This window comes from Octopus bimaculoides, chromosome 19 (genome assembly GCF_001194135.2).
Source record: "Octopus bimaculoides isolate UCB-OBI-ISO-001 chromosome 19, ASM119413v2, whole genome shotgun sequence".
Classification (NCBI taxonomy): Eukaryota; Metazoa; Mollusca; class Cephalopoda; order Octopoda; family Octopodidae; genus Octopus; species Octopus bimaculoides.
In genome coordinates this window covers 54,328,002-54,350,931 of record NC_068999.1, presented here as the reverse complement: position 1 = coordinate 54,350,931, position 22,930 = coordinate 54,328,002, and the positions used below count along the sequence as shown (strand labels likewise).

General features: G+C 37.2%; 2 protein-coding genes across 5 annotated transcripts in view; one reads left to right on the top strand and one right to left on the bottom strand.

Moving 5' to 3' along the window:
- Positions 1 to 10,629, bottom strand: part of LOC106875417 (transcription initiation factor TFIID subunit 6) — a 73,003-nt gene extending 62,374 nt beyond the window's left edge. The window contains exon 1 of the mRNA XM_014923550.2: positions 10,423 to 10,629. The gene's annotated coding sequence lies outside the window, so the exon portion shown is untranslated. The remainder of the gene's footprint in view (positions 1 to 10,422) is intronic.
- LOC106875416 (diacylglycerol kinase delta) overlaps positions 1 to 22,930 on the top strand; it is a 162,884-nt gene that overhangs the window by 22,117 nt on the left and 117,837 nt on the right. The window contains exon 2 of one of the 4 annotated variants that reach the window (XM_014923542.2): positions 4,604 to 4,716. The exons of 2 other annotated variants lie outside the window; for them this stretch is intronic. In XM_014923542.2, coding sequence (XP_014779028.1) covers positions 4,681 to 4,716 — 36 coding nt within the window. In that variant the 5' untranslated portion in view covers positions 4,604 to 4,680. Of the gene's footprint in view, positions 1 to 4,603; positions 4,717 to 8,665; positions 8,965 to 22,930 lie in introns of those variants that run through there. One more of the 4 variants, XM_014923544.2, reaches the window with a different exon arrangement.

Here is a 22,930-nt window from a genome sequence, read left to right as displayed (position 1 = left end):
GATGACGACAATGATCATGTTGAATAATGTGGTAACAACATGTTTTGGTGGCATTCAATAATTATATTCAAGATGATTTTCGTCATTTGTTAAACAATCTTTTCTATGTCTATCTCTTTTTTTTTTTTTGTTTGGAATATATTAACTTATATCTGATGTCTTGCTTTGACATGTTGAATTGCAACTACCTGAGGGGAAATTGTAAATATATCAGAAGAATTAGAATTAGCAGAACAAGTATAAGCTTAATATTAGTTTTATGATATTTAATTTATTTTTCTTAATTCTTTTTTGACAGCTGTTTACTTGTTTTGTGATGCAAATCGTTAAGAATGCCACTGTCGCAGCAATAGTATTGATTGTTTTTGTTAATGTTACAAATAGTTTTATGGACTCACAGTTGAATGAAATATTCATCTTTAAGTGGCTATAACTGAGATGCATTTCATCATGCTACCCCAGAAATCTCTGTCCCATATTATATTTGAAATAAATTGTGATCTCTTATGTTAGTATAAAACCATAAATTTAAGAGGAGTGAATGTATATGGGTTGATAGTAATCGGAGCATTCATTCAGCTGCTTACACTCTCAGTCTAAGTTCTGCTGAGGCCAACTTTACCTTTCATCCTTATGGGGTCAATTGAATAAGTACCAGTCATATACTAGTGTTGATTTAATCAACTGGTATTGGTGTTTGCCAGGTTTCTTGAAGCAAAAGACTGTATCTGAGAATCTTGCACAAATACTTTTAGTAATGTTTGTTTTTTAAGGGCAGGATGAGAGCAGATACCCAACAGCCTTCATATTACTGTGAAGAAGAGCAGCCTCAGGTATTATTAGTTTTTGAAAAAGGTGGTGAGCTGGCAAAATCATTACTGCTCTGGAGAAGATGCTCAGTGGCTTCTTTCAGTTTCCGTCTACCAAATCCACTCACAAGGCTTTGGTCGGCCCGAGGCTATAGTAGAAGACACTTGCCCAAGGTGCCACACTGTGGGACTGAACCCAGAACCATGTGGTTGGTAAGCAATCTACTTACCACACAGCCACTCCTGCACCTATAAACTACTTACCACACAGCCACTCCTTCATTATCTTCAAAATTAATTGATACAAAGGCATTTTATTTCAAGAGAAAGTTAGTAACGAACAGGTTAGAGCTCATGACATTTCAATATCTTCATATTTATTCATTGACTATTTGAATTGCTCTGTTGATAACAGGTGACAAGTGCCTTAATGTTCAAACACAGTTGGAGTTCTGCCACAGCTGTTATTGTTATTGTTATTTAGAATCAATATTTAAATGAAATATTGTGACATGATGTTATAATTTGTGTTATAATGGTGTTATAATTTGCATTTAGCACCAGTTCAGTGTTCATTAATCCTCTTGATACCAACCCACCCAAGACTGCCCTAGATCAATGATGCAACAAACTTCCTGAAAGATAACATATAATGATTGTCACTAAATGCACTGTTATGCAAATCTGACTGATCAGTTCAGCGGTGTCCTAGTTTGTGCACTCAATAGTTATAAGCTACTGCTCTTTCCGAATATACAAAATGGTTATTATTATTTCTTTGATGAACATGTAATGAGACTATAAACTGGTTAGGTAAATTATTTCTGGCCATATAAAGATAAACCTTGTTATGTAACTGCTGTGTTTAGTTTCAGTGATAAGGCCTAAAATTGTATGCTCCATAAATAGCTATAAGCTACTAAGCATTCAGCATTATTTGTCGCTTTATTTGCTTACCTGTCTGTCTACACACACACTCACACACAGAATGCTCCATGGAATAGTATTATTAAATATATTATTAATGTGTGTGTGTATGTATATATTTTTGCCCATTGCTTTTGTATTTGTTTTACAAAATACTTGATGTGAAATCCTGTGCTGAGACAGATGTATCATGGGAGGGTCAGTTTGCCAATAAGAGACACTTACACTGGTTTTATTTCACCTTTTGTTATTATCAGTCAGTTAGCTAACCATTTAACTAGTCAATTGCTTGATTAATCATTCAGCCATTCAATCACTGCCATTCCTGACCCCATTTATAATATGACCACATTATTCCAGGTTGATTTTGTTCCACGAGAAATATTTCCTTGCTTGGAAGTTAGTGACAAAAAAACCATCTGGCTATAGAAAAATCTGCCTCAATGATGTCTTACCTAATCTATGCAAGCCTGCAAAAGTAGATGTTAAAACGATGACATTTGCTAATATTCTATAATGTTCCATAGTATTGTACTGTGTATGTTATTGTAATGTATAATTCTCCATAGTTTAGGTATATGTGTTTGCACTAATCTTATAATAACGATGATTGTGTGTATATGTGATTGACAAATTACTCCCTTTCTATTATCTTGGCTAAGACTTCTTTGACATATCTTGAATTTGGGGGTATTTTCAAAGGCATGCTATTTATTGTTGGAGATTCTTTCATTTTCTATGGCTGTGTCCTTCTTTTCTTCAGATGGTATAACAAGTGAAATAAATCTCTTAGTTCAGCTATCTAGTCTGAAAATATGAAGCATAAAGTGTCAGACAGAAGGAGAGCAAAAGAATTATTCATTGAAAATGTTATTCAAAAGGCAACTATCACTCAACTTGCTGAAAATAGTAGTTAATATTCTCACAAAACACACCATAGTCATAAACAAAGGCTATACTGGACAATACAGTTCCTAGTATACAAATGAAAAGATTGCTGTGACAGGAATGCTTTTCATTATAGTTTTATTCAACTATGATGTGTGGGAATATATCAGAACAGCAACAAAGTTTACTTTAAGCTAGTGAAGGCAGGTTTCTGTATGGGCACTCAACCTACAAGTTGTAGCTGTCAAATTTCCTTCAAATCACATCCTGCTATCTTAAATTAGAACAGGATACATTAGAAAATGTAGTCCTATGTCATTGTCGTCATCATCATCATCATCAGCATCAGCATCAGCATCATGTCTATTTTCCATGTGGCTCGGATCGATCGATCGGCCAATGAATTGGAGGACTGTGACTTTGCTCCAGGGTCTCAGTTTTGGCATGGTTTTTATGGCTGCATACCCTTCGTAATGTTAACAAAGTCTACTGTTAACTAACCCTGTCTGTGATTTCACTGCATTTCTTGTAGGTCCATAGTTTGTACTGGGTACACCATATGGAATTTCAACCAGTCTGGTTGAACAGGCTAATTGATGAAACCTCAAGTTCCAGTCTGTTTGAACTTTATAGTATATCACCACCACCACCACCACCACCACCATCGTCATCATCATTTTAACATCTACTTTTGTAAATCAACAATTGATCTTTTATGAGGAGGTACCCAAAAATAACTGGAAACGTTCACTGTGGGACAAACCCATTGTAGTTTAGGCTTCCGCCACTAGAAATCACTTGATACAAACCTCAGTCATCAGTCTGCCAACCAGTGTCATTGAATGAAGTCGTACTGCCATGTGGTGCATCTTTGTTTTGCAGTGTTTCTTTCCTGTTTGTTGATTTTTGCGATGGCTGAAATGAAGGAACAACATGTTTCCTTGAAATTCTGTTTTCTGATGGAGAAAACAGCAGCTGAAACAGTTGTCATGCTTCAAACAGCTTACAAGGATGCTGCCATGAGCAACACACAAGTTTACGAGTGGTTTTCATGCTTTAGGAATGGTCACTTGTTGCTTGAAGACCAGCCTCGTTCAGGGTGACTGTCACCCCTCCCGCATGAATGAAGGCTTCATGAAAATGCATGAACTGATCTTGGAGGACCGTTGTTGAACAATTGAAGAACTTGTTGATATGACTGGTGTATCCTGGAGCTTCTGTCAATGAATTTTGAGCGAGGAATTGCGAATGAAAAGAGTTGCAGCAGAATTTGTGCTTCATTTGCTGGTGGAAGATCAGAAGCAGTCACGGTTGAATGCATGACTTTCAGCGAGTGAGTCTTTCCATATGTACGCTTGGAAAACTATTATCTGAAGTCAAATAATTCTCATTTGAGTCAGTGTAAAAATACACATTAAAGATAATGTTAAAGCATGCTGTACCTGGTTGTGACTGTTCCTGTAATTCTGAGAGGTATTGTTGGAGCTATCCTTCCTTTCATGTGCTTTGGATAACACCATTGTTCACCTCTTTTCTAATGACCCATACTAGGTTATAGACCCCACATTGGCAAGTCGGTAAAACATATTCACAGAGCTGCTGCTGTTTAAGCTAGCAAGCTGTGCCTCTCTTCAGTATTTGTTTACAGCTTTGCGTGTTGTACCAGTGTGAGTTTAGTGTTTTCTGCCAGAGAATCAGTACTGGTGCAGCTGATGAAATACTATCACCACTTCAGGTAATAACCAGATAGTATAGACAAGGTTTGCCGTATCTTGGATTATTCTTTACTACATGAATGGTAATTAAGTTGAGAAATTTAGGAATTTAATTAACATAACATTACTTTTATTTCTATATAAACATGATTTAAAAAAAGAAAAACCCAAGGAAACTTTAAAAATATCCCGAACCCCTAAATCCTGATCCAAGTTGTTGGATTATTGTAATCTGGAATAAGCTGTGAAATACTTCATTTTCAGGTCACAGTTTAATCATTCATCTTATATCAACCTGACTCATTGATTAGAAATCATAGCCAATTCGATAAACATAAATCATGGAACGCTCTCATGGTAATCATGCAGTTTTGCAGGTAAATACCAGAATTTTATCTGAAGAAAAACTACTCCTGCTTCTTCTTGCTGTCATTCACTCATCCATCTTTTAATGCTCTATCTCCAATTTCTTTTCCTGCTAACATAATTTTGAACTGGAGCCTCTTTCTAATTACAAATTAACACATTTATTTAATTAATAACAGATTTGCCATCTTGCCTTTCTCTCTTTAACTGTCTGCTAACTTGAGAAGGAAGGTTTGCTTATAAGCAATTTAGGCTCTGCTCTGTTTGACGATCAAAGTGGATATAGTTAATGTTTCATTTAAACTTTTGCGAGTTAGTCGGAGAAAAATGTGGGTGGAAGAGGAATTCCAGTGATATGGAAGTCTGAGAAAGGATTGGCAAGGATTTTGTCTGAAGCTTTGGAAGTGAAACACAGTACAGAAAACAAGAAATGGGGAAGTACATGCTTTAGGTAGAGTTTGTTGTGGACTAGGTAGTTGACTATTCATTAGAAACCTATTGAGCAGTAAAAAGGAGTCAGTTGATCAGTGGAGATAGGTGAAGAATATTTGTTAATGAGATGGAGAATTTTATATTTGATGCCTGCTCATGAATATTTAAATATATATAGTGGATACACTACTTCAAACTGTCAGTAGTATTGCATTGTGGGATATAGTTCAGAAATGTTTCTTTAGTTTTTCAACAGATGTTAACTTACTTTTTTTATTTGATTGCTTTGTGGAAGAAATACTCCTAGAACAAAGCAGTACAACTTCTAGATTATTTCATGGAGTACAAAAATTTAAAGTTGTCTTTGGTCAATTACTAGTGTCTTACCATTTCTTTTAGTCTTCATCCTTCCTTTATTTCTTTTATCTTGCCATCACTTGTCAGTTCATTCTTTTACCTTCTTTTCTACCAAAAACCCTAACCCTATCTTTCATTTACAGGTCTCTCTTACTGTATTACTGTACTTCTTACTTTTTCATGTCCTAACGATGGATTGACCATCATTTATTCTTGCTTCTATTTTCAACTTATTTATTCAGTGACTTTGGTATGCTTTTCAATGTTTTTTCTCCTTTTTTTTTAGTTCTGTAAAGTCTGATATTCATATTTGGTTCATTTATGAAATATTGATATAATTTTATTTATCTAAATCTTTTTTTTATTTATACTAATCACTTATTTGTTGGAGAGAAGTGGATTCATGAATGTGTCGTGCACAACTTAAAAGACAAACCAACTCTCATCATTTTGATACCAGCCCATCTGAAACTGTCCCTTGTTTTATGATATACATATTTTTTCTTTTCATTATTTTTAAAACTAATGAGACAAAGGCAGTGTATTTCAAGAGAAATAGGTAACAAAAGGGTTGATTAAGGTGTTAAAAATACTTTTGTAACTCTTGTAACTCATTTGTGATACTGGGACATTTTGATGCAGTGTACCAAGAACAAAAGTGTCTGGCAAAGTCAATTCTTCTCCAGAATAAATCCATGTTTTTAATCTGAGCTCACCACTGCAAGGTAACAGAACTCTTTCTATTACAGTGTCCTTGCTACATGCAGTGGTAGATTATACTTCTCTGTGGCGCCTATTTAACGCTAAAGGGTTTTTAACAATGAACACACCATAGTACTGTTGGGGATCTAAAAGTATTAGTTTTGTGATTGTAACTCTCATAATCATTATATCATTAACATATCTTAATGTCATGAGTGTTTAGCACAGATGCGTGTATGTTAAATGATGATTAAACATCTGAAATAGAATTCAATATGAAAGGTAAAGTAAATAAATTCTATATCATAAAATGTGACAGTTACAACTTTCACTGTGCTAACTTCTTTAACTGTAAAATTGAAGTTAGTCTGTTCCTTTTAAAGTGTTTACGGTGAAACTTTTAAGTAACTATCACCTTTAAGATATAAAATATTTATCATTAACGTATGTTTGATTACAAAATTTTTCATAATTCTTAAAATTTATTAAAAACTAACAACATTAACTTACCTAAAGTTGGACAATTTAGTTCAATGTTTTCTTTCTTTACACTTTATGTAAGAAATTGTTTTACAGTTTTTTCTACTGATGCTATCAAAATTTTTTGGAAGAATTTTGATTCTACATGTGAACGAGTGTAGCAGATATTTTTATATGTGGACATCTGTTCTTGCCTCCCCTATTCTGATTTCCATTGCTGAGGGTCAGGGATCATGGATGCATGCACTATATCTCTCCATTGAATCCTGTTTCTGGCCATGGCTGTACATTCAGCTAGAGGCCTTCTGGTCTATTTTGTTTTTGATGTCATTCAGCCAGCATCTTCTTGGTCTCCTCTTTCCTTGTTTCCCATTGATTTTTCCCTCTAAGATCTGGGTACTGGAGTTCTGGGCCCTGATAACATGCCCAAAGTATTGCAACTTTTTCTTCCCGACAGTTGCCAAATATTCTCTCTCTGTTTCCATTTCCTCAAGTCCTGACTTGTTTGTTTAATGGTCAGTCCAGCTAGTCCTCAGTACTCTTCAGTATGACATTATTTCAAGTGCTTTGAGTTTCACCATATTGCTTGCTCTTAGGCAAGTAGTTTCTACCTTCATACAGTACAACAAGCCAGACTAATGTCTTCAGGAAGTTTTTAATTTGATGTTCTTGTTAAGAACTCAGTCTTTTCAGACTGCATGCTAGTGATCCTGTTGGCTTGCTGCCTTAATAATAATAATAATAATAATAATAATAATAATCCTTTCTTCTAAAGGCAGAAGATCTGAAATTTTGGCAGGAGGGGACAAATTGATAACATAGACCTCTAGTACTTATTTTATCGACCCCACAAGGCTAACAATTTTGGGGAGGGGGTAAATCAATTACAACAACCCCAGTACTTGACTGGTACTGACTTTGTTGACTCTGAAAGGATGAAAGGCAAAGATGACCTTGGCAGGATTTGAACTCAGAATGTAAAAAGGAATGAAAAGCCACTATACACTTTCCTATGCATGCTAATGACTCTGCCAGTTCCCTGCTTTGAATAATAATCGTTTCTAATACAAGCACAAAGCCTGAAACTTGAGGGGATGGGGAAAGCCTCCAGTGCTTGACTGGTACTTATTTTATTGACCCCCAACACTCAACTGATACTTATTTTACTGACACTGAAAGGATGAAAGGTAAAGTTGACCTCAGTGGAATTGGAACTCAGGACATAAAGACAGACAAAATGCTGCTAAGCATTTGGCCTGGCATGTGAAAGGTTCTGCCATCTTGCTGCTTTAATAATAATAATAATTTTTTCTACTAAAGGCACAAGGTTTAAAATTTTGGAGGAGGGGGTAAGTTGATTACATCGACCCCAGTGCTCAACAGGTACTTATTTCATCGACTCTGAAAGGATGAAAGGTAAAGTTGACCTCAGTGGAATTTGTAAAGACAGACAAAATGTCACTAAACATTTTGCCCGGTGTGCTAATGATTCTGTCAGCTTGCTACATTGATAATAATGATAATGATGACAGTTGTTGTTTCTGATTCAGAAACAAGGCCGGCAATTACGAGGAGAGAGTTTAGTTGATATCATTGATCTCCGTACTTTACTGGTACTTTATTTTATCAACCCTTGAAAAATGAAATGCTAAAGTTGTTTTGGTGGGATTTGAACACAGATTGTAAAGATCCTGAACAAACACCTCGAAGCATTTTGTTTGGTGCTTTAATGAGTCTGCTAAATCAGCAACAGTGGCAACAATCTGAATATTATTAGCCGATAATGAGCTAGTTTTGGAGATATTTTTGGTGAAGGCTTGTTATTTGAAAACATAAAGGAGGGAAAAACAAAAAAAGATTAAATTTGGAAGAAAAGAGCCAGTTTTATTGAGAGAGAGAGAGATTGGAAAGTTGGCTTTTTAAAACTGAGTGTGTATCTATTAAATAACCATAAACTTTCCGATCAGTCTCTGATTAGGTGCTAGAGTTTGAAGCTAAGCTAATTAATGACTCTTCAGTTGGAAGTAATGTGTTCACTTCAGACTCAGAAATTGCAACTATTTGCAGCATTTCATTCAATCCAGCTCTCCTCGTCCATGTCTATGTCTTTCACAAACAAACATAAGGGTGACAGTAAGTACCCTCACTCACCATTCAACTATAGTATCTGTCACTTCTGATTGACTTTGGGTAAGTGAAAGGAGGAGTTAACGACAGGCAAAGTGGCAGACCTACTTAGATCTTGTTCTTACTTTCACTTCAACAAGGAATGATTATTATGGGAGATGGTAAATATTTTAATTATTTACTTTGTTGGGTTTTATTTCTTTGGTTTTACTTTTCTGTGAATATTTGTCTCTCTGATGCTGCTTTCTTTTACCCTTTTTCTTTAGGAAAAAAATGAGAATCAATACCAAAACATTTCTGTGTATGATTTTATTGTTGCTATCTGTAGTTTTATCATTGCTGTACAGGTTTTTATAGAAGGAAATGAATCGGTTGAGTTGTTAAAGTATCAGATAGGAAGAAGGATTTATGTTATTTGTTCAGACTCTCTGCAGTCTGAATTCAAATCCCACCAAGTTCTACTTTGCCTTTCATTTTTTTGGGGCTGATAAAATACCAGCCCAGAGTATGGGCAGAATGGTTAGACACCTTAAAGTATCTTTTCAAATCCTGCCTCCTGTGACAAAAAAAAAACAAACAAAACAAATCGTATCCTGTCTATTAGGAGTTGTGACAGTGTCAGCAATTGAAAAATAAAAAGAGTTTTGATATCACTACTTTGTTGACATTAACAAGATTCCTTCAAACACTGTAAATAATGGTACCAAGTGGTCCGCCACTCCCTGTAAATTCCTTTTGTTCCCTCCAAAAATTCCCATCATTAAAACAACAACAAAACTGGGGCTATTACTAAAGAATGTTTTGTTATACGTTTTTTTTCTAACATTTATTTATTTTTTTCATCAATTCTGTTTCGATAGAGCTATTTTATTAAAAGTCTTACCTTCAAAACACTTTAACATATTGATGTCTTAGGTTTTTTAATTGATTGGATACACACCTATGTCTTACCTCATCAAACCCCATGAATTCTTTATCCTTAGAACTGTAATCCTCTGGAATTTTACTCTTTACTACAAACTATATTGAGGAGGGAGCCTCTATATGGCTGCTCAATTTGTTAGAAATAGCAGTCAAACCCTCTTCAAATTACATCCATTACACCCTACAGTCTTAAAAAACTGGAAACATTGAATAATTTAGTCCTCAACATATAATGTCTGAAAATAAGATTGGATGGTCATGGTTGAAATACCTTTAATTGTAGTCCTACCTAATCAGAACACACAACTAATCAATGAGCACCTACAGAATTATTTTGAGTCAGATCTCCCCTTCATTAACAAAGGCAGAAAGATGTGTGTGTGTGTGTGTGTGTGTCTGTGTACATGTGTGTGTACGTGTGCGTGTGTGTGTGTGTGCACGTGTGTGTGTGTGCATGCATGTGCCTGTGTGTGTGTGTGATGGGTGTTGTTTCTCATATTTCTGTTTATATTAGGGGTGGCGAATCCTTGGTCTGTGAATGAAATTCTGCTCGGCCAGCAATTTCAAAGGGATGAGTTAGCGGAACTTGAACTCAGAACTTAAAGATGGATGAAATGCTGCTAAGCATTTTGTCCAGTGTGCTAATGATTCTGCCAGTTTGTGTCATCTCTGGTGTAAATAATAAAATTACATACCTGGTACTTGTTTTGTTCACTTGCGAAAGGAACACAGAAAGATGAAAGTCAGTAGTTAATCCTGTCTGGGATTGAACTCAAGCCCTCGGAGGACAAATTGAAATGCAGCAAACAATTTAAACCAGCTCCTAACATTATTAGTACAATGCTGCGTTATGCACTTAACTAAAGCATCAGTGATGAAAAAATATCAGCAAAGTAAGCAAAAATATCTCTGTTCATGAAATATTTAAATTAGTTTTTCTGAAATATGTCAGCCTTAGCTCCACTCTGCTTTTAAAAAACTTCCAGCATAGTTGACAGGTGCACCTTGTCCTGTACAACTCATTCATATTCAAACATAAGTTGATATTAACATATTTAATATTTGGAGCGTAAGAAATCTGACAGAAAATATGTGGAAGAAATGACTATAGGTGTAGCCTTGGCTGGGTAAAGAAGTTTGCTTAGCAACTACATGGTTTCAGGTTCAGTACCTGCTGCATGGCACACTTAAACCAGTGTCTTCTACTACAGTCCTGATTGATGTTACCTATATGGTAATTTTTAAGTGCTAGGCTGCTGATATAATCATTTTATGATTATATCCTTATCTTATAAGTATACATATATATGTATGTATCTATGTATGTATATATTTATGTATGCATGCATACATGTATACATATGCATGCATACATGTATATACGCATACACACCACCCCTACCACCACTTGACAACGGTGCTGATTTGTTTGTGCACCAATAACTTATGTTTCAGCAAAAGAGACCAATATAACATGCACTAGACTTTTAAAAAAATATTATTGGGGTTAATTTGTACAACTGAAACCCTGCAAGGTGGTGCTCCAGCATGACCACAGCCCAATGACTGAAGCAAGCATAACAATAAGATATGTTATGCAGGTTCTGATTGGTCTGCTTATAATCTGATAAGTTAAAAAGATTGTTATTTAAAGAGGGTGGCATTGAATAGACAAGTGCTCTGCAACTGGTATGCTGTGGCACGCTGGTGGGCCAGGTGGGCCGCAATGTAAGCTGGATATAAATTTTCTCTTTTAGTAATATTTTTAGTTCGGGTTGTGCCACCGAATTTTGAAAAGAACATAAGTGTACCATAAGTGAAAAAAGATTGTGGAACACTGGAATAGACTGGGAGGGAAGAATTCTTAGACTTCATGTTAACAAGTTCAAAATACTGTTGCTTGTCTAAAATTGCTGAACAATGTTAATTAGGCAACACATTAATAGTTAATTAACAGTATGGTATTTGTCTGAAAGCAGCACCAACAGTATTGTGTGTTGTTTAAACTGTTTTAATATACTGTGATTGTTTCAACTCTTGACTGTCGCCTTCACAGTAATTACTGTTGTCAGCAACACCATTGCCACTGCCACCACCGCTACTCTACTACCACCACCACTGCAACCACTGTCGTCGTCATCAGTTCCTAAATCTTTCCTAAACCCACAATTTACCATTATGAAAAAAAAAAAAGGGGACACATTAAATAATATAGTCTGAGATAAACAGTTGCTGAAAATTGTGATTGGATAGTCATAGTTTGGATGCCCCTGACCATGGGTTTGGTTTGCTTGGTCAGCACTGTCTTGGAGCCAAACAACAACAGCAACAGCAGCAGCAAACAACATCCTCACCTCTGCTGCTCCACTTGGCTGAAAGACTGTATGTGATTGCTCAGCTTGCTAGAAATAGCAGCCATATCTCCTCTAAGCCTCATCCCACCATTTAAAAATGGGGTATAAATTGGATAATATAGTCATAAGTAAAAGACAAGAGGGTCATGGTTGGAAGCCCATTGCTCATAGGTCTGCTCACTTAAGGTTGATATTGGATCAAACAGTATTATCATTATGATTGCTTGTCTGTATCAGGTTTATGATCAAGTATAGGCATTCTCTTTAGTATTTTATTGTATTTGATCATCATCATCATCATCATCATCATCATCATTTAACATCCTTGTTCCATGCGTGCATAGTTTGACAGGATCTGATGGGTCCAAGGACCTCATTGTGCTCCAATGTCTGCTTTCGAAGCCACTAGCACTAGTGAAGCTGCTGTACAGCTTGCAAGACTACAAAAGGAGATGGTTAGCTATATGCTAGTGTGAAAGAAGTAACGGAGGAGGCAGAATAGATAATGGAACCCAACTATGTGAACCTGTCAGATGATGGAACCTGGTGTGGCCCCTGGCCTTACCAGCTCCTGTCAAACCATCCAACCCATACCAGCACAGAAAACGGATGTTAAATGATGATGATGATGTAACTCTTCAATGTTGCAAAACAAAGAATAGTCAGGATAAAACATTAGAGTTAATGACTGTATTTTGATCTCTACTTGAGATTTTGATCTCTGCTTGAATTATAGCATTATTAATCAATTAAATGTTAATGAGCAGCTGCTTCATCTGGCCACATTTTAGTCTGTTATGGAATCATATTGAACAGTTTATAGAATGTTGCATCAATTTCTCTGTACTGATCCCTCTTTGGATGATTGCTGGTTTTGGTTCTAGACACCTCTTCATAGTATCAATTTATGAGGTATTACAAACTGAATGACCCTTACAAGGATATGAAATGATATTGGTGACAGAATATGAAATTTGGACTCTTTGGATGGCAGGCCAACATCCCAATGGTTCTGCTAACAAGTCATGTTGAATAAAAGGCCACTGCAGCTAGATTGTTATTGTCTTTAAGTGTTGCTAAAATTAGAGCTTATTCTTCAATAATGGTTACAGGCAGTGAGGGAATTGATTCTGCTGTTAAATGTCTTGATTACTCTTGAAATATTAGTTCCCTCCACCACTAATTTTAATGATCTGTCCAGTTATGCTGCATTGCAGTTGTGTATAATCTATTGGAATGTGATGGCTGTGAGTTAGCATCCAGGCAACCAGATACATACTACTGGTTTCTATCAAACCAACCAGGAAACTTCTACATAGTTACATGACCTGCTAGAAACATCAGCCAAATAGCCCTCAAATCACAGCTTACCATCTTAAAAAGGAAAGGCACATTAGAAATCATGAGCCTAGGGCTATAGTCACCTTGTCTGACAAATAAGCACCATAGAGAAATACAGTTCACCATGCTGCTTACAGATACTATTAGTAGGTACAGACTACCTGTCAATAGATACCATCTGTGGGTACACTTTTGCTGTCAGTAGGTACCATAGAGATTGTAGTACTCTTTGCTGACAAAAGATGCCATAGGCAGGAACAGTTCTTGCAATTGTTGGCAGTGTATAACTGATAAATATTTTGTTAACATTTCTAGGGAAGGCAATATGGGACACCATTCTAGTCTTTTCTTTGAATTTCTTCATGACAGCAAAGTCTTCAGTATCATCCCAATGGCCATATGGATTGTAAAACTTTATTGTTACTGGATTAGTAGTAAAAGTGCTTAGAATGTAATGATTGACTTAGGCTCAAAGGTGCTCAGGTCATCCATTTCTTAGGCATTCTGTATCTAGGAGTATACCATCCAACAGGTCTTTCACTCAAGACAGAGTAGGGTATAATTTTAGGGAGATTTGGCTGCTATTTCTATCAGGCTGAATAACCAAGTAACGGTTCTCTTATTGGCTTGTGAGCTGAAAAGTAGGAACAAAAGGTATGAAATTAATCAACTGCTTAGATTTTCTAATGTAAATGATATTTAACCCCCCCCCCCCACTCCACACTAATTTGAGACACAAAAGAAAAACAGGTCCTTCTGTCGGGACTGGATTCGTACATTGTATTGCTTGCTATTTCCTGCTAAATTCTTTAGAAGATTTAAACTATAATAAAGGTTTTAGACAAATTGCAGTATTGCTGTAAAAATCATCATCATTTCACATCTGTCTCCCCTGATGGTTTGACAGGATCTGAAAAGTCAGAAGATCACACTATCTTCCAGTGTATCAGTTTTGGGATGGATTTTAAGGCTGGATGCCCTTTTTTATGCCAACCACTTCACAGAGTACACTGGGTGCTTTTTCTCAAGGCACCAACACTAGTGAGGTCACTTTGCAACTTGCTAGACTAAAGGACCTAAAGAGAGCTATCTCTCTTGCACACTACATCTGATTCTTCTTTTTACCTAATTTTTCACTTAGCTCATTAGTACTCTACTGTTCATTCACACTGATATTACACATCCAATGGAGCATGCTTGCTTCATTTCTTTTTTGCATTCACAGCAAAATAAATAACTTGTGATGTCAAACTGTATTTGGAGAAAAGTCTGTGAATAGCTGTGCCATCAGTAATGGTTAATATGGTAGCAAAAAATAGAGACTTGGACATGTGGTGAGATGCGGTTCATGACTGTGGTTTAGAAGTTTGCTTTGCAACCATGTGGTTTGGAGCTCAGTTGCCCTAGGTGATACCTTGGGCAAGTGTCTTCTACTATAGCCTTGGGCTGACTATTATTTGTAAAGGAATTTGGTGGATGGAAACTGTGGAATCTTGTCATGTATGTGTGTGTGTGTGTGTGTGTGTGTATCTTTGTGTTTGTCCACCATCACCACTTGACAGCTAATGTTGGTTTATTTTTGTCTCTGTAACTTAACAGTTTGGGAAAAGAGCTTGATAGCTGTTGACCTCAACAGAATTTGAACTCTGAACTTAAAAACGGACAAAATGCTGCTAGGCATTTTGCCTGGTGTGCTAATGATTCTGCCAGCTCACCCACCTTATTTAGTAGAAAATAACGAACACTCAATAATTGGTTCAGTTTACCTGTAAATAGGCACTATGGGACACAGACTAGCCACTAATGGAGGAAGGTATGTTTTTTGTTTAACTCAGAGTGTGCCAGTCTATAAAAAGGAGGCATTTGTATGTAGACGATAGATGATGATGATAATCATGACCCTGAGACACTCAAGGTGTATCTGTCTTTTGCTGTTATTTAGCCACAGTTCGATTCTGATCAGGTATTCATCATATGATGATTGGCATTCCAGCCATTGTTCTATATTATCTAATGTGTCTTCCTTTTTTAAAATATGGTTTAGAGCAGTGTTTCCCAAACCTATTTTCCCCCAGGCCCCACTAAAATTTTCCAGAAAAATGTATACTCCACCTGTAGTTGGTAAAAAACAACTTTATTTTCAATATTTCATAATTATGAAGGTACATGGCTTAGTGGATGGAGTGTTGGGCTCACAATCATGAGGTGGTGAGTTCGATTCCTGGACTGTGTTTTGTGTATTGTGTTCTTGAGCAAGATACTTTATTTCATGTTGCTCCAGTTCATTCAGCTGTTGAAATGAGTTGCAACATCACTGATGCCAAGCTGTATCACCCTTTGCTTTACCCTTGAATAACATTGGAGCAATGCATGGGTGACTGTCGGTCTTCCACAAACACCTGGACTTGTGCCTTGGAGTGGAACTTTCTAGGTGAAATCTCGTGGTCATTCATGACTGAACAGGGTTTTAAATATACTTTCTTTAAAGAAATATCCACATGAGTGCATTAGAATAGCAAACAGTCTTCACACAGTATGCTTGGCTGGAAGGATTGGTTTGGTTAGGCTGGGTATAGGTGTAGTATGTTTGCTGTGAAGAAGATCTTTTCACAATTCCAGGTCCCACTAAAAGAAAAACAGAAAATAAAAATTTGGGTCCCATGCCCCACCGCAATTCCCTCCACCCCCACCACTGGTAGTGCATATGCTCCACATTGAGAATCACTGGCTCAGAGGATGTAACTCAGGGGGGAAAATGACTGTTATTTCTAGAGACTGTGTAGAGGCTCCTTTGTAACTTTTTATTTTTTACTTGTATCAGGGTGCCATGCAGTGGGACTGTTTTGTTTGTTTAATTACAATCATTTCTGCATATAATTAAAATGAGGAGAGAAACAGGTGTGCTGCTGTGAAAGAGATACATAGCTCTTCTCTCAGGCTGGATAACTTTCTATCTCCTTTACAGCAGCACACCTGTTTCTGTCTTCATTCTTGATTACTCTCTCTCTCTCTCTCTCTCTCTCTCTCTCTCTCGCTGGCTGGCTGGCTGGCTGGCTGGCTGGTTAATCATGTATCTCCACTACAGTAAGACACCTGTTTCTGCCTCTCTATTTCTCTGTCACACTCAAGTCTTTCATCATCTGACACAAGATCACCTCCTCCAATGCTGCCTCTCCTCTCAAAGCATCCAGTCCACAATGTAAAGTATTTGCCATTTGGAAGTGCATCCAGCTGTGAAAACCATGCCAGAACCTGACCTCGCCTGTGCTGGTGCCACATAAAAAGCACTCTGTCCACTCTGTTGGGTGGTTGGGGGTTAGGAAGGGCACCCAGCCATAAAAACCATGCCAAAATAGACACAGAAGTCTGGTGCAGGCTCCTGCCAGGCCAGCTCCTGTCAAACTGTCCAACCCATGCCAGCATGGAAAGCAGACGTTAAACAATGATGATGATGATGATAACGATAATTAGTTTTTTTTAGCCATCATGACTATGGCCATGCTGGAATGCCACATCCAGTTAGAAAGAGCATAAAAAATATTTTTACAAACTATAAAAAGAGAATAATTTAGTGTATAACATTGATTACTGTTGAATAAACATATGTTGATTGTTGTTGTTTAAAAATGCCCCAGTATAAAGTTATTAGACAATTAAGCTTATCAGTGAAATTGTTATATTAAGGAGTAAATGTATAGTTATTAGTACTTAAAGAATTTCTGTAGTCGGTTGAATATTCCCAGTGTTTTATGTTAGTGTGACGCCAATAATGTACTGAAAGAATGTGTTAAATGAACCTTATGGTATTTTTAGCTTGTGTACCAATTATAATAATCTTTCTGGTAACCTAATACTATGTAATTAGTTAATAAATAAAGATAATTGCTTTATTCATTTACTTACTTATTCAATCCTTCGACAAACAGTGTTGATTGAAACTAGAGAGAGAAGGAGGAGAAAGAGAGAGGGAAAGAGAGAGAGAGAGGCATTAGCTAGCCATAGTGTTAGGATGTTGGTCTGTTGTAGTCTAAAGTTTTGGCAGTTTCTTTCCTGTCACCAAACTTTCTCTGTCTCCATAGAAAAGACACATTGGCCTAGCCTAGTTTGGTTACTCCTCAGTAGCTAAGTACAATGGTAAGTTACAGCTTACTATAGTAAAAGTGTGGGCACTATGAATGATGAACATCATCATCATCGTTGTCATCATCATAGCTGTCATTATCATCATCACTGTTGTCACTACCACCACCACCACCAACACCAAAGTTTAGTATCCAATTTTTTTTTTTTAACTCAAATAGTGGTGGACAGGTTTGCTGTATGATAAATCACCTTTCATCTCAACACTGTGTGGCCTTGTCTGTGGAATTAGGACATTTTGAGATCTGATCATACCACTTTCTCCCTTGTATTCCTTGAACTTCCAACTGTTATAGCTAACCATTCTCCTCTGGTAACACATGATACATTTTCACCCGTCAACAACCCTTATTGTACAAGTTAACCTCTTCTGCACAATCATCTAATCTCTTTAATGTCCAAGTCTTCTCTCAGTTCATATGAATGTTGCACATTTAATGTATTATACCAAACTAATTCTTCTCCAACCTGTGCTGGTTCTCCTCATTCATCACCAATGTCTCAATACCAGCAACAACAACAACAACAGCAACAGCAACAACCCCTCCTCTTTGCTTTCACTTCATACTGTCAAAGTTTTGCATGCAAAAGAAATGAGAACCCTTATATTGATAGCTGTTTGGTTCACCGTATGAACGAACTCAGTATTTTGGGTCACCTTGTGACATAGCTTGGGTCATTTTTGTAGTTCAGCAGCCCAGATGACTTTTGTGACACAACTCAACAGCCCAAATCACTTTTGTGACACAACTCAACAGCCCAGATGACTTTTGTGACACAACTCATCAGCCTGGGTCATTTTGTGATGCAAGTCAGCAGTCCCAAGGTCACTTTGTTACATAGCTCAGTAGCTGAGTAACCACATGGCACAAATTAGCAATGTAGGTTATGGTTAGCTGACTGAATCATCCTTTTATCGTAGGAGTCAGTCTTTGACATCCAGTGGCAGTAGTAGTGGATAATCCAACTGGTTTTATGATCAAAGCCAACAGCTTCGGTTTCTCTATAAATAATGCGGAGAGCTGTCAGGGATTCTGGTTTAAAAGCATTAAAACAAAAATCTCTCTTAAGCAGTTTTTATTAAAAAGTGATGATAGAAGGACTAATTGGTTGGTTGAGTAATAATGCAAGATAATACAATATCATTTATTGTTTTAAGAATTTCAAATGAACTAATAATAACCATTTGGTGAAGCTACGATAAATTGGAATGTTCGTAAATGTGATGTAAACTATTTCAAATAGAAAAGTTTCACCTTGGAACTACTGTTCATTCATTATCGTACATCCCACATAATTTTGCATCCATTTTGTCATTATGGTATATAAACCAGTCTCTCAGACTAGCATTTCTATTACTCTTCTTACCTGTTGTCTTTCTTGTCAGTTAACCACAGACTGTGCTAAGGTAAGTATTAACCACATCATCATATCTCAGGGATTTTAGTTGTTATCATTGAACACCGGGATCTTTAGATTCTCTTGTGTCGAATGGCAATCATTTTCAGGATGGTTGTGTTATGATGGTGATGATGTTGCTTTAACGGTGGTTTGGTTTCAAAATGTATAAAAAAAAATCTTCTCAACTGTAATATGAAGATAATTGAAAGTGACAAGAGAAAGGAGTGCATGTTTGACTAAAGCATAAATAATTTAAAGTGATGTATGTAGTGAGTAATGATAGCATGCTGTGTGGTCTGTTATTGATTTAGTGATACGGAGGTGTGAAACTGAAGAAACATATATCCAGATGAAATAGCCAGAAAGAAAATACATCCAAGTTTCTCAATGTTTTTTTATTATTGATAGCATGTAACCCCAGCAGATAATATATTAAACTGTTGTGGGTGGAATTGTGTAGGAGGTCTACAGCTATTTGAAGCAAACGTGTGTGTGTGTGTGTGTGTGTGTGTGTGTGTGTGTGTGTGTGTGTGTGTGTAGCAGTTTGCATCAATTTTTCCATGATTGCACGATTGAGATACATTATGTTGGAGCAACTGTTTTTAGGGAGTGGACCTTGTTTTATATTGTCAAGGGGAACTGAAGGTAGCAGGGTTAGCTACATACCTTGCTCTGGGAGTACAACATAACATGACAGAACACAATATCTCGTGTGGTCACGAATTTGACCTTAAAACTTTGTAATCATTTCTCTCTCTCTTGTCTCTCTCTCAATCACACACACATAATGTATGTGTGTGTGTGTGTGCGTGTGTATATATATATATATATATATATATATATATATATATATATATATATATATATATATATATATATATATATATATATATATATATATATATACACACACACACACACAACCATTTGTATGCTATTTCTTCGTATTAGTAAGAATAGTAACAGTAGTAATTTTAATGTATAAGACATCATCCATGTGTGATGGTTACCATATTTACCTATGAAGCAAGGAAGGTATGATTCAATTATCATTTTTCATTCTTGAATTGTTGCTTACAGACATTTACTGTTTTATAGACACAAACTCATACTAGCTTCTGGATTTCAGCCACTTATGAACATGTTTACTGAAATATAAAACTTTAATATAGAAAAGCTATATATCAGTGTTTGTGTGTGTGTGTGGATATTTATATCTGTCTGTCTGTCTGTCTCTATCTGTCTGTCTGTCTATCTATCTATCTATCATGTGTGTATGTATCAATCAATCATGGCATCGTCCAGACCATCAGATGTTATACATCATGATCACGAGTGCACTATCCCAAGCTACTACGCCATGCGCCTTCACACACACACATGTATATATCCATGTCTGTCTGTCTATATATACGCACACACACGCGCGCACACACACACACACACATTATGCTAAAAACAGTTACCCTGTCTTTCTGTGTTGACTGCTGTTGGATTTCTTAAACTTTGGAGAACAGGTTTGATGCCATTCTGTGGCTTGAGCATTCGTTTCCAGATCATAAAGATATGGCCATGTTTCATCACCTGTCATCAGATGAGAAAACAAAAAAAGTCTCTTCATTGGTTTCAAATATTTCCAGCAGATCAGCGCAGACTTCTGTCCTTCTCTCCTTCAAATCGAATGATAACTGGTGAAGTACCCACTTTGGACATACTTTGTGATACTCCCAAAGAGTCTGCTGCCCTCTTCTATAATTCATTGTGATCACAGTCCGGTTATGCAGCAAGCTCAAGGCGTTTGATCCTCTGTTTGCATGAATCAGTTTGTTCACTTGCTGGCAATTTGTATCAGTAATTGTTGTTGATTGTCTTTCACTGTGTCGTTTGTCTTCAATGCTGGTTTCCTCTTTCTTTCTTTTGTCTTTTCTTTACTTGTTTCAGTTGTTAGACTGTGGCCATACTGCAGCCCTGCCTTGAAGAATTTTTAGTTGAATGAATCAACCCCAGGATTTAATTATTTTTTTAAAACCTGGTACTTCTTTTACCAAATTGCTAAGTTATGAGGACGTAAACACACCAGTACTGGTTGTCAAGTGGTACTGGGAGACAAATACAAGGACAAACACACACACATAGATATACATATATATATATATCATCATCGTTGTTGTCGTTTAATGTCTGCTTTCCATGCTGGTATGGGTTGGATGGTTTGACTGAGGGCTGGTAATCCAGAAGGCTGCATCAGGCTCCAATCTGATCTGGCAAAGTTTCTAGAGTTGGATGCCCTTCCTAACACCAACCACTCCGAGAGTGTAGTGGGTGCTTTTTATGTGCCACTGACACGGGGGCCAGTCAGGTGGTACTGACATTGACCATTCTTGAATGGTGCTTTTTATGTGCCCCCAGCACAGGCAGCACTGGCAACGACCATGCTCTAGTGGTGCTTTTTACGTGCCACCAGCATGGGACCAGTCAGCCGGCACTGGCATCGACCACACTCGAATGATGCTTTTTACATGCTACCAGCACGGGAGCCAGTCAGGCAACACTGGCAACGATCATGCTCAAATGATGCTTTTTACGTGCCACTGGCACAGGTACCAATCTGGCAGGACTGTCATCTGCCACGATAACGACTACACTTGCCTCAACAGGTCATTTGTTGACAAGGTAATCTGCAAGAGGGTGTCATAAAATCAGTCTTTCTGTTCGTCAGGTAGCCCCGGCTGAAGGGCATAGGCCAAGATAATGGTTGTTAATCCATGTTGCAGCACTAATCTAATCTTAAGTATTCTATCACAGACTCTGACTACCTCGATTACCTTATCAACCCATTTCTCTGCAAGAAGTATACCCACGCCCCTGACCCTGTCAGTGTTCCCTGCCCAGAAAATTTTATACCTATGTTCTTTGCCTGTGAGGAACCTAGCGGAACCTGCTCTCCACCTTACTTCTTGGATGCAGCACAAATCTATACGTCTCTGTTCAAGCATCTCAACAATCTCACCAGACCTACCTTTCCGTGTGCCAACATTAAGTGTGCCAAACCTGAGGGTGAGAGAGGTGTGGGTCCATGAGACCCTGGGATGGGGGACAGCAGCATCATGTACCTGAAAAGGAAACTTGCATTTAGCATATATATATAGCAGGTTTCTTTCAGTCTCCATCTACAAAATCCACTCACAAGGCTTTGATCAGCTTGAGACTCTAGAAGATACTTGCCCAAGGTGTCATGCAGTGAGACTGAACCTGGAACCATGTGATTGGGCAGTAAACTTCTTACTACACAACCATGTCTGCACCTATAAATGTCTTCATCAATCTCTGCTCTTGTCAAAGGTATCATCGCTGTAAATAAACTGTAGCCTTCTGTTGGATGTAGGATAGGCTGCCCTACCCCTGCCTTTTCAAGATTTCAACGACAAAATGTTGCTTCTACTTGGAACCCATTCTTTGCATGCATTGAAGTAAAAGACAGGAAGAAAAGTTATTATATAGGAAAATTTACTTTATGAACACGTGCAATTTGAACCACCAGTGTCAATAAATAAGTCCTCATTTGCATACTTTTGGTACACCCCTTGTGTGTGTGTGTAATGTAATACGCACACACACACACACACACACACACACACACACATACGAAGGAAAATGAGTCTTGTCAAACTGTCTCACCCATGCTAGCATGGAAAGCAGGGAAAATAATGATAATAATATCTATCTATCTGTCTGTCTGTCAAATGTATGGTACAGTGTAATGTGTGTGTGTGTGTGTGTGTGTGTGTGTGTGTGTGTGTGTTTGTATGCACTTTGGTCTAGACATCATGTTTTGATTGTAAATGAGCATCATCATTGCAGGCAAAGTTGTTTGTTTCCAGTCTTCCATGAAAAACTTGTCTAGGAAAGTATTAACTTGCTTGGAAACAGGCGAGGGTTGGCAACTGGAAGGGCATCTGTCTATTAA